This window comes from Limanda limanda, chromosome 15 (genome assembly GCF_963576545.1).
Source record: "Limanda limanda chromosome 15, fLimLim1.1, whole genome shotgun sequence".
Classification (NCBI taxonomy): domain Eukaryota; kingdom Metazoa; phylum Chordata; class Actinopteri; order Pleuronectiformes; family Pleuronectidae; genus Limanda; species Limanda limanda.
Window position 1 is genome coordinate 22978019 of NC_083650.1, and position 13294 is coordinate 22991312.

The 13294-nt window shown below is 42.1% G+C and overlaps 1 protein-coding gene across 1 annotated transcript in view; it reads left to right on the plus strand.

Annotated features, from left to right (window-relative positions):
- Positions 1-13294, plus strand: part of wdpcp (WD repeat containing planar cell polarity effector) — an 80336-nt gene that overhangs the window by 63182 nt on the left and 3860 nt on the right. Inside the window, exons 15-16 of the mRNA XM_061087567.1 lie at positions 3746-3845; positions 10717-10807. Coding sequence (XP_060943550.1) covers positions 3746-3845; positions 10717-10807 — 191 coding nt within the window. The remainder of the gene's footprint in view (positions 1-3745; positions 3846-10716; positions 10808-13294) is intronic.

Sequence of the window (13294 nt, forward strand, 5' to 3'; positions counted from 1 at the left end):
TTATTGAAGTTTATGAAATATGAAATAACACATGAAGATGTCGGGCGTATTCACTTCATCTCACTTCAAAACCAACTACCCTAACTTTTGACTTTCACCTCAAAGTGGTCAGATATCACAAAGAGAAATTAAATCTGTGTGCTGCAGTTTCCTCACACAAGACGCTGATCTGGCACTTTTCTCACATTAGGACAGAAAAAACTATATTTTTAAAACATATTTTTGTAACTATACAAAAATACTTTAACGGGTCAAATCAGCTATAAGGTGGTTGAGGTCTGTTCTTATAATATAATATAATATATATAATATAATAATTACCATGTCTTAGAAGATAGTAATGAAACATCTTTTCATTTAGATGTTAAAATACACAAACTCAGGACATTTCAATAATTTTAAACCTTTTCTTCCTAAAATTTCACACCAAAGGAACAAAATGTTTTCATCAGGAACGTTCAACACATAAATCCTTTTCATATTTTGTCCCAAATGATAACCTCTGCTGCGGATGTTATGTTTTCACGCCTCTCCGTTTCTTTACCGGTTGGATTCAAGATGTTTTTCAGTTTCCTGTTTCAAATCAAACCACGTCTGCAGTTCTCTTCCCAAACTGTTTATCTTTTATGTCTAAAACTACTCACACAAGACGCTGATCTGGCACTTTTCTCACACACAATAACTTAAATCTGTATTTCAACACGTGTTCTTTAACACACAAACAAGTAGACGTGAGTAAGTTTAACTTAATCCCTCATTTAACCCACATATCAGTCCATGTTGGGCCCTGTGCTCCCACCACCTTCTCTCCCCCCCTCCTCCCCCTTTCACTCCCCCCAAAAATGGCCCACTGAAACGCCCCTCTTGATCGGTGTGGTTAGCTGGCGTGCTGCAGCCCCTAAAGCTCTTATATAAATAAGATTAGTGTCGCGTTGGAGCGTTGGGGAATAAGAGGTGTAATATCTGATGGTTTTATATGCAGTATTATTGTTATCCCTTCTTAGTCGGCCTGATACTCCTCTCTCTCTCTCTCTCTCTCTCTTTTCTTACTTCTCAGTTTGTCTCTCTCTCTCATTTCACATTTGTTCATCTCTCTCTCTCTCTCTTTATCCAGATTCACAGTATTATGAGGAGCTAAGCTGGAATAAAGCGCCCCAGAATCAAATGTTCATATTGTTCTCTTCTGACTGTCATAATCTCTCTCTCTCTCTCTCTCTCTCTCTCTCTCTCTCTCTCACGTGCAACCCCTTTGCGAAATATTTGTAGTTTTTTAATGTCTCGTTCACCCTCTTTCTTTTGCTCCCTCACTCATACTCATACTCATGATCATTTTACTCTACTGCCTCCTCTCCTTCTTCCTCTCCTTCTTCCTCTCTCTCTCTCTCTCTCCCTCTCCCTTTTCTTACTTCTCAGTTTGTCTCTCTCTCTCATTTCACATTTGTTCATTTCTCTCTCTCTCTCCCTCTCTCTCCCTCTCTCTCTCTCTCTCTCTCTCTCTCTCTCTCTCTCTCTCTCTCTCTCTCTCTCTCTCTCTATTTATCCAGATTCACAGTATTATGAGGGGCTAAGCTGGAATAAAACGCCCCAGAATCAAATGTTCATATTGTTCTCTTCTGACTGTCATAATCTCTCTCTCTCTCTCTCTCTCTCTCTCTCTCTCTCTCTCTCTCTCTCTCTCTCGCTCTCACGTGCAACCCCTTTGCGAAATATTTCTCGTTTTTTAATGTCTTGTTCACCCTCTTTCTTTTGCTCCCTCACTCATACTCATGATAATTTTACTGTACCGCCTCCTCTCCTTCTTCCTCTCCCCTCCTCTCCTTCTTCCTCTCCTCTCCTCTCCTCTTCCTCTTCCTCGTTGCCTGTTTAATCTTCCGCTGCTCTGTTTGTTATCAATTAGGAAGCCTCACTCATATCTAATTGAGGGCCCATGTCCTTGTTCACGCCGGCTGAATTAGCCTCCTCAGAGCTTGTAGCCGATTTAGCTTCTTTTGAGGCCATTTTGTTGTCGGCCATTTCCACATTTCCTCCTAACTCCTCGCCACAGAGGGCAGGCACCACACTATAATTACCCAATCTGTTCCCATTCATACTCCTCAATTTCAGCACCTCACCCTCTCCCTCTCATTCTGTTTCACTCCCCGCCCCCCCCCTCTCTGCTCCCCACCTCTTCTGGAAACCAGCACCCTCCTCTTTTTCCTTTTTTCCCTCTGGGGGTACAAAAGCCGGGTTACAATATGGGGGTATTAAGGCCCGGTGCAGGCTCAGCTGGGGGTTGGCTTTAGCCAGCTGAGGGTTATCCATGGCGAGCCCTGAGTTACGGCCCTGATGTCCTGTGATGTCGCTGAGGCGGAAGACTTTCCTTAACACGCTGCAGCCTTTGATGGCCCCTGCGCTCTGCTCAGGGAAACCCTGCGACCCTGAGCGGCCCCTCGTCGGGCGCCAGGACCACGGCTTGATTCCCTCTCAGTCAGTTCAGGAGGTCGAATGTTTGATCGTTTAGTCCACGTGTAACGACACATCAGTTTTTAATTGTTCCCTCTTTGAGTATTTTGTGTTTTCCTATCAACAGTCCTGATTTTTTAAATATCCTAAGATTCACCCTTTGTGTGTCTGAATTTAAGTCACCTATATTTTGTGAGGCTGCTCCTCAAACTGCTTCTCCTCTATCAACAATTAATCCAATTATCAGGTCATTGAATGAGACCCAATAAATGTAAGTAATTTATTTGTTTGCCGTGCAACTCGATAAACATTTACACCATATTTGATGTTTGTAAAGTTGGATTCAGAATAGGATTGTAAAGATAATATTTTAAATATCTACTACAACCTAAATAGTATATGAAAGGGTGTTTATCTTATATGAGTTAAGTAAAGATGTTTTATTTGAGATATGTTGAGAGTTATTCTGTGATGTAAAAATATCCGTACAACGATGAATCACATTAAAGCTAAAAAGAAAATATTTAATGTAAGATAGTTCTCTATCACTAAGCATCTTGCATATTTTAGTACGCATACTGTTTTCAGAGTATTTAATTTACTCTATTGTCCAGTGTGATTATACTACACACTCATACCCTTTATTAAGAATACAATTTGAGAATACCCAGTTTTCTGGTATTTAATTTGTACTAATACTCGTGGCCGAGCCGGGCGATGCAGTGTGGTTACTAATGAATAATGTGGCAGCATATTGAGTTTTAAATCAGCCGCACTCAGACATCATGCTCCAGTATTATCTCTCTTCATGGCCGTGCGAGACGCAAACAGAGCGATACAGAGGAGACCCGCTGTTTCCAATATTGTCACAGGCTGATATAGTAATATGCTCGGCTGGATATGTTTCTCTGTAAAGAGACAGAATACCAGCGTTTCTGAAAGGTGAACAGTCCCTCGCCTTCTCTCCCACTTTTGAAATATGACAGATAACATCCTCCCTGGTTCAAACCCAGAGAGAGAGAGAGAGAGAGGGGGGGGGGTTACAAGCAGGCTGATTTCAAAGTTTTTTGAGGAACCGGCATTTCATCCAACCGGTGCTCTTTCTGATGTCGGGCTTCAAACGACGATTCCGATTTTTTTTTTCTTTCTTTTCTTGTCATTTCATCTGTTTCTTCCTTCACCCGCAAAAAAAACCCCACCGCCTCCACCCCTCCAAAAAAAAAAAACCCCTATTGTGATCGGGAGCTTAGATTCATTTTAGATTAACGTTCACACTTCTTTCTTTCTTGCATTACCTTCAAAGGACCTCCATTATGTCGCCGGTGATAAGGGCGAGCTGGTGCTAGCGGACGTGGCCAAGAGGAAAGCTAATGAAATCCAGGCCCAGGCCGACGCAGGCGGCGGTAAGAAGAATAAATCATAAACGTCCAAATGTCTATGATTGTGATCGTTTATTTCTCCTTCCTCACATTTGAAGAGATGGATACTTGTTAACCTCGGGAACTCACCCACTCCCACACATGTTACAGCCTTTCTCACACTCACACTCCTTTAATTGCACCGAGGAGAATTAAATCATACGACAGGAATATCCACGTGAAACTGAAACCACGTGAATCCTCCTCTTCAGAGACTTTGGAGGTTTTGTAAAATCACATTAAAAAAACTAAAAAGAAAGTGAAACTAAGCTTCACATAATTTCTCCCTGCACAAAATAACGTGTGTGTATTTGAATGTACGTGGTTCCAGGTGAAGGTTTTTACCCGAACTGAACAGAAAGTGTTGTGACGTATAAACACTCGATGTTTCCTCAAGTTGTTCGAGGGGAGGAAACCCAGAGAAGGCCCAGGTTTTTGTTGTTCCTTCAGGCTGTGCTGCTGCCCTTTGACAAACATTCCCCAGAGCACATACCAGAGGGGATCAAGCAGAGTTCCTCATTACACACGCACACGCACACACACACACACACACACACACACACCCAACACACACACACAAGTCCTCACAATTCCTCACAGAGGCTTTAAGGCCCAACGGGTGAGCAGCAACCATTCAAATTTGTGAGGGAACTAGATGAACATGTCTGATGAGTCCTTCATTGGTGCTTAAAACACACCAGAAGGCTGTGTGTGTGTTTGTGTGTCTGTGTCTGTGTGTGTGTGTGAGAGAGTGTGTACAACCACATGAGACAAGAGAGGTATTTAACTCCACTGTATAAGGTCAAACCCCTGAGGCTGAGTGTCTTGTGTGTTTGTCGGTGAATGAAAATGAGCATTTGTGTAACTGTGGGGCCTGTTTGCATGTAATTTATTTTTTCTTGTTTCTAATGTGATGCGTAACACGCACACGCCTCCTCATAAGCCTCTTAATTATGTCCTCGATGATTTACCTCCATCACCTGCAGCGTGTCCTATCCTTGGACAGCGGCGGAGGAGAGGAGGATGGAGGAAGGGACAGAGGAGAGGAAAAGGAAGGAGGGATGAGAGAGGGGAAGGACAAATATGAAGAGAATCAAATGAAGGACGGCGAAATTAAAAGATAAGAGGATAGAACAGATGAATTGGAAACGGACGGAAGTGAGGGAAGGGAAATAAATGAAATAAAGAAAAGGAAAAAGGAACAGAGAATATGAATGAGCGGAGAGAACATGGACATCCCAGGTTTTTTACAATATTTGTTCCATTTGTAGGTTTAGTCTCCAAACTTTAAGTTGGCATTTCAGACATTAAACTGAAGTTCCATAAATCGTCTTTATTAAAAGGACAGAGTTAACTATGACATGTGGGGATCTATCTATCTATCTATCTATCTATCTATCTATCTATCTATCTATCTATCTATCTATCTATCTATCTATCTATCTATCTATCTATCTATCTATCTATCTATCTATCTATCTATCTATCTATCTATCTATCTATCTATCTATCTATCTATCTATCTATCTATCTATCTATCTATCTATCTATCTATCTATCTATCTATCTATCTATCAGAGACTATAACTGTAACAGGTGGTTGAACATGACATGATTCATGAAGAGTTCAAGTGGCCTGACGTCTCCACAGACACTGGATTACAATCAGTTTATGAACTGTAGCTTTAGGGTTAACCTGACGTTTCTATGGTGACACAACACGTCACTAAACCAGCAGATATTAACACAATCACTGATATTTAAATATGAGTTAAATTACAAATATTCACCTCACTGTGTAATGTAGGTTTTAAGTATTATATTTTTGTTAGGAACACGTGATAAAACACAATTAACATGATATTCTGATCCAGGCAGGAGTGAAACACCAGTGTGTTGTACGATAAGTGTGTGTGTGTGTGTGTGTTGCAGTTGTGTGTCAGCCTTCATATTAACAGAGCAGAAAAGCCGGGTTATAAATTATGAGTGATTGGCTTCAAGCAGAGAACAGTGAACAGGTGTCTCTCTTTACACACTCACAGACACAGACACACACAGACACAGCCAATGGCATGGTCGTTGCACACCACCAGGATCATCTGTGGCTCGGAGGACACACACGTGTACAAACATGTCAAGTTATGCAAACACGATGTATTTACTGGTTTCCTTCTCTTGTTATCAGATATTTTCCAGTATGAAACAGGAGATTCAGTATTTTAACAGTTTTTATGACACTGTCCCTGAGTTTCTGTTTTGCTACGAGTGATGTAAAGTATATCTTTAGTAGTACTACTTTAAGGTATACATATTTCCATTTCTGCTTCTCTAAATGTGACCCGACTACACACATTTTTATTTCCCTTTAAAAAGCCAAAACTGTATTTTTCGTGTTTAGATTGGAGATAAAACCCCACATCCTTCATGGTCCAGGATTAAACCAGAGCTTCCCACCTTCTTGGCTGCTGACGCCGAGCAGCTGGAGCTCCATGTCACATTTCATAAATCTGTAAACACAACCTGTTCAAGGCAGGAATGTTCCGCCTTTATTCGGCCTCGCTGCTCGGTATAAAAGGTACCGACGTGGAGATGGTGGGGGGGTTATTGTTCATCTGCCTTTATGCTGGCAGCAGAGGAAGTCACAGAGCCGAATCCACTTGTGTGTAGAAGGGAGAACCGGAACGGTGGAACAGACGCCGACGCTGGTGTTACACGTCACGCCTCTGATTCCACAACACCAGCGTTTTATTCACAGCCACACATGGGGGGGGGGGGCGATCTGCTGCCTCGGTCGGTTCAGGCTGGAATCAACTGGCTTCCCTAATATTCTGTCCATCCATGATTATATGAATTAACATTGACAGAATATTAGGAACCCCTCCCAGTCCAGACCAGTGGAGTTTCAACTAGACAGGACTGGTTTTGAAAGGTTCCCACAGTGCAGCCACACACAGCCGCAGCCTACACCAACAAATATCTGTTAAAACACACAAGTGAGTCTGCAAAGTGTTTGTTCTCCGTCACACACACACACACACACACGCAGATCAAACTCAGAACGGCCCTCGGACATGCGTGCGTGTGTGTAAATATGTGAACTGTGTGCGTGCAGTTGGGAGCTGGTGAGGCCGGTCGCACACTTTCCTGTGTGAACCAACATCATCATCATGTGTTGAACAGGAACGTGAACGCAGGTTGTTGAGTTCATGCAGAGCAGACGTTCCCTGCAGCTACACAACACTTGTGTCACCGCAGTGGTAACACATCTCAACGCTAAATGGTCACAGCAGCAGAGCGAATGAGAAGTTCTATGTAATTAACTAATTATGATGATAATTGATCATCTTGCCGTCCTGATTAATTGACACTGCTGCTCAGCCACCAGGTCCCCGAACAGCTGACACCTAACTTACAGTAATTCATTCAAACCCTGTTATAAAATTGCCTCTAAACAGGAATCAAGCCTGACACCCTAGAACAGGGGTCACCAACCTTTTTGAGACTGAGAGCTACTATGAAGGTACTGAGTTGTATGAAGGGCTACTTGTTTGATACAAACTTCCTGAATAACAAAGTTGCACAGATCACCTTTTAATATTAATAATAATATATGTGAAGAGACTGTCTGATCACGTTAATGTTAATCATTCCTCAAAATAATTTAATAATGATTTCCACAACAATAATGGTAGGAAAAAGGTATATTAAAACATGCAACTTTTATTTCTGTTAATCTGTTTCAACTTTGCTTAAATTCAACTTAATTGAAGTGCTTTTGGTGACATTCATTCCTCCATCAGTCTGTACTTTTTAAAAAATAAGAGAAAAATAAAATAAATAAATTATAATCACTTTGTTACAAAGATGATAAAGCTCAACCAAAAAGAACGCATGCATGTGACTGGGGTGTAATGTTTCTAAGTGCCTTCTTATTATGTTGGGTCTCATACTGTCAGTTTTCAGACCTAAAATACACACTGGTCTCCTCATGTCCTCCTTCATTCACTGTGAACCCAAGAGCACACACATACACCTTCTGGGGCTACCCCTGCCCCAGAAGGTGTATGTGTGTGTGTGTGTGAGGAGGCCACACAGCGGTGGGAGCTTGGATCTGATCAGTTCCCTCCTCCTGCAGGACGACGTTAAACATCCCACCGGGTTATTATAGATATAACGTGTTAATTTATGAAATTCAGAGATAGAAACTTTTTCTTAAACTCGAGGTGAATGGGTTTTTTATTCTGGTTCCAACCGTCTCTTTTTGTCCTGAGCAGCAGCAGCAGAAGAAGAGAAACCTCGGATCTAGGCCATCGCCACCCATCGGTTTATCTCATTTCACTTTGTGGAAACTGTGGAAATGAGCTGATTTGCATTTGAAAGGAGAAACACTGGAAAGAGGAGAACATCTCCTGATATTGTCTCAACGATTTCTTCACTTGTTTTCAAAAGAAATAAACAAAACGACAGATGGAGTGATTCTTTAAAGTGGACGTCTTTTACCAGCATCGGTCTCGGGCTCGGAATCAGGTTGGGCAGCGCCACCGTGTTTCTATGCACCTCTTCTTCTCATGTTTATGTGCATCCATTGTAAACGCTGATAAACAGAGATGCTACCGTGGCTCGCACACACACACACACACACACACACACACACACACAGACACACACAATAGAGAACACACATTTCAGCTTAGAAATGGTTCCTTTTATAACAGCATTGGAAATCGCTCGTAGCTGTCTGGCTGACAAGTGTGTTGATGTGGATAGATACGGCATTGTGAGAGGACGAGTAGCGAACAAGTGCGAGGGAAGCTCTCTCTTTCTCCTCCTCTCTATCTCCTTCTCCTTGGAGGAGCTCTCTGCCAACAGGAGAAGCCAAGTTGGGCGCCTGATCGTTCCGCCCCCCCCCCCCCCCTCACAAAGGAGGATGTGACTGTGGGGCCTTTCAACGGGCAACGAGACAAGAGCTTTATCTGAAGATCCACTTCTCCACCTCCTCACGCTCCCTCTTTTCTTAGTGGTTGTGATAAAAGCCTGTTAGCTCCGCTGTGTGTTGAAGGAAACGCGGCGTTTGTTTCGGGCGCTCGCTCTCAGCTCCGATGGCTTTGTTGACTCATCCTCCATTAGTGTTTGAGTTCTCGTATCGGTTCGGAAGCTCGACTGGAATAACGTGTTTGTCAGAAGAGAGAACTGTCAAGTTGGCAAAAACCTTCACCGGCTGTTTACAGAAGCAAAGAGAGAGGATGGAGAACAGAACTTAGAGGTTTCCTACAGACAGGAATCTGACAACATATCCAAAGAGATCAAATACATTTAAAACAACTTTATCTGACAAAATGATTTAAAGGGTTTGAATATATCTACTCTTCTCATCTCATTATTAGATACCAACCCCCTGTCCATCCCTTTACTGGCTATACTAGCCCCATGCACGGACTTTACCACTACGTATTCTTATATATTAATATATGTATATATTTTTGTTGTTTTATATATATATATATATATATATATATATATATATATATATATATTATATATATATATATATATATATATATATATATATATATATATATATATATATATATATATATATATATATATATATTTTATTGTACTTTCCACTCCAGCAGCACAAGAACACTTCCCTACTGGACACTGACACATTCACATCATTGCATTCCATTCTATCTATCTATCTATCTATCTATCTACCTACCTACCTCTCTATCTATCTATCTATCTATCTATCTATCTATCTATCTATCTATCTATCTATCTATCTATCTATCTATCTATCTATCTATCTATCTATCTATCTATCTATCTATCTATCTATCTATCTATCTATCTATCTATCTATCTATCTATCTATCTATCTATCTATCTATCTATCTATCTATCTATCTATCTATCTACCTACCTACCTACCTACCTACCTACCTACCTACCTACCTACCTACCTACCTACCTACCTACCTACCTACCTACCTACCTACCTACCTACCTACCTACCTACCTACCTACCTACCTACCTACCTACCTACCTACCTACCTACCTACCTACCTACCTACCTACCTACCTACCTACCTACCTACCTACCTACCTACCTACCTACCTACCTACCTACCTACCTACCTACCTACCTACCTACCTACCTACCTACCTACCTACCTACCTACCTACCTACCTACCTACCTACCTACCTACCTACCTACCTACCTACCTACCTACCTACCTACCTACCTACCTACCTACCTACCTACCTACCTACCTACCTACCTACCTACCTACCTACCTACCTACCTACCTCCCTATCTATCTATCTATCTATCTATCTTTCACATTAACAGTCACTGATGTGGGAGAAACGTTGTGAGTAACGTCAGCTCTTCATTAGTTTAGCTGCTAATGAAGTTAGCATCCTGACCAGCTCACAGTCCACTGTGGTGTCCAGTCTGCCCAGTGGAACCAGTGACCAGCACCTGCTCCCAGTGACAAACTGAACGTGTTGGCAGAGAAAACTCACAAGTTACACTTTTCCATTGTAAACACACACTAACTGTTGGTGAAGTCACTTTTCTACTCGAAGAAAGGAACAACCTGTAGTTGTGTTTGTGTGATTCAGTGTCAGCTGGAAATAAAGAAAAGGAAAAACCTGAATATCATAATGAAAACAAATTTAATTCTTTGATTCAATTCTCAGATAAATGTCAACAACTTGTTCTTATTCCCCTTTGTGTTATTATTCCTCCTTGTGTGTGTGTGTGTGTGTGTGTGTGTGTGTGTGTGTGTGTGTGTGTGTGTGTGTGTGTGTGTGTGTGTGTGTGTGTGTGTGTGTGTGTGTGTTAGAAGATGTGTTGGGTTCGAGCCTCGGTGACCGACAGACGGATCGGAACCAAAGTGCAACAGGTCCTTCGTACTCAGGGACTCCCACAACACAGTGAGTTGTGTGTACTGTTTGTGTGTGTGTGTGTCTCTAATGTGTCTGTTTTCATTTTGTCATTATTACTGATTCACATTCCCATGTCTGTGTTTCATGAGTGATTTCAAATCTGCAATAATTGTTTTTTAAAGACTTGGGAGCAGCAGAAACTGATTGTGAATATTGAAATATTATCACTTTTTGAGTTGATATAATGAAGTTGTTTGGAAACATCTGAGTATTTACACATTGAGCCACATTAAGAGTCATTTTCAAACATGTTTCTGTCCAATTTAATGGAAATGGAAATCAACTATTCACTGTTTTTTAGCTTGATTATTAATAATATTGCTCTTAAGCCACAAATGTGAAAGTCAGAGGATCAGGTTCATGTCTGAAAACAGCTAATTTCCTCTGTTCACATTGTCATTTGATTTTGTCGTTTCAACTGTATCCATTTTAATCACATAAATTAATAAAATACCAGACAAATAGAAATAAACATTTAGTTCAGCTCAGTATGAATGAAGCCTCCTCCTCTGTCCTCTGGAGGATTCTCTTCTTCTTCTTCTCTCTCGGGCCTGAACTCGTTCTCCTCCACCACCACAATCCATCATCGTCTGTGTATGAATCGTGTGAGAGCGTCTGCGGCCAAATGACCGAGCGACAGCCTGAAAGCTTCTGGTTCCCTGCGTCATTTCAAATGTCAGAGCCTCATCAGTTCTGGTTCTTTATTCCACCGGCGGAAAAAAACACACGGCGCCACATTTTAAAAACGCCACCGGATTCCGTTCTCCTCCACGCTTCAGTCTCTGCTGTCGGAGGGATTGTTTAATACACTGGTCGACTTGAATGATGTGTGGAGAGAGTGTGACTAACAGACGACACATATCACACACACACACACACACAAATAAAGTCATCCACGTCTCAGTTACTGTAGAGCGGGTGGTGGTGGTGGTGGTGGTGGGGGGGGGGCATCCCTTGTCAGACCCCAAATATCATATTGGGGTATTTATATGGGATTTGTGTGAATTAGATAAAAAAAAAAAAGGGAGCGCTTGTTCTTCTCATCTTCAGAGGCTTTTCATGGTTGTTTGACTGTAACACTGATGAGTCCCTGCACCTCCACCCCTCCACCCCTCCACCACCACCCCACTCTGCGTCTCTCTAAGCCGCCTCCATCCATCCCAAATCCCCCCTTCCTATCGGCCATCCTATCGGCCAATTTAAACAAGCTGGGGTCCAGAGAGAGAGAGAGAGAGAGAGAGAGAGAGAGGAGGAGGAGAGAGATGCTCTGGCCTAAGCTCCTTTTTAAGAAACAGTAAAAGGAAGGAGAGGAGGAGAAAGGAGTGGTAAAGAGGGTGAGGGCGACTTGGCTCTTCCCCAGGTTCCTCCCCCTGTACCTCCCCCCCCTCCCCCCCCTCCACCCCACAGATACTGTTCACAGAGAGAAAGAGACAAAAGCTGCTGCCTTTTTTTATTGCACAATTCCCCCCCACCCCACCCCTTCTTCTTTTACAACAATTTTTTTATAATCTGGTCTCCGATGAAGTTTCATTGTTTCTCATGTGAAGCCAGCGGCGGCTTAGAGCAGCCGAGGCATCATAGCAGAGGCGTTCTCCCGTTTGGCTCGCTGAGAAAAGAGCAGAAGAAGAGGGGGGGGGGGGGGGAGGCCAGCACAATGGCGGGTTCGGGGGGGTTCGGGGGGTGGGGTTGGGCTCCTCGCCGGTTCCATCGCATTCCCCCAAATCCGATGAAGGAATGAGAGAGAGAGAGAGAGAGAGAGAGAACGAGCCGAGAATCTGGGAAACGTCCCAACGTTCTTCTGACGTCTGTCGGCCTCGCTCGTCCTCCGCTGGCAGAGAGAGAGAGAGAGTGGAGGCTACTTCTATTTCTGTTTCTATTTCTACTTCTATTTCTATTTCTATTTCTATTTCTATTTCTATTTCTATTTCTATTTCTATTTCTACTTAATGTGCGGCTAGTTCAGAGCGACAGGGAGACAAGAATCTACATCTGACTATTGAATTATCAGTTTGTGTACATTTTGAGCAGAGGGGGGGGGGCAGTGATGACACTTCAGCTCCTGGAGGCCCGAACAGAAACACTGTAAGATATTAAAGATATGAGTTCTCAATAATACAAATAAAAGAGTGTTAAAAGTGTAATTTACATCGTGTTTAAATAACAGACAAAGATATTTCTAAAAACAGTGATCTCCCACTTTAACACATATTCGATTCAAGAGGAAATCAGGCTGATTTCTTTGATTTGATATTACTGGAATCAGCCTGATTTCCTCTTGAATCGAAATAAGTGTTAAAGTTTCTTTGATTTGATATTTCTGAGTTAATCAAAGCAAAGAAATCAGCCTGATGTCCTCTTGAATAATCTAATAAGTTTTAAAGTAGGAGATCATTGTTTTAGAAATATCTCGGTCGGTTATTTAAACGCTCAAGAGGCACAGATCTAAATTATGCTTTCAAGTATCTGAGAAAAATA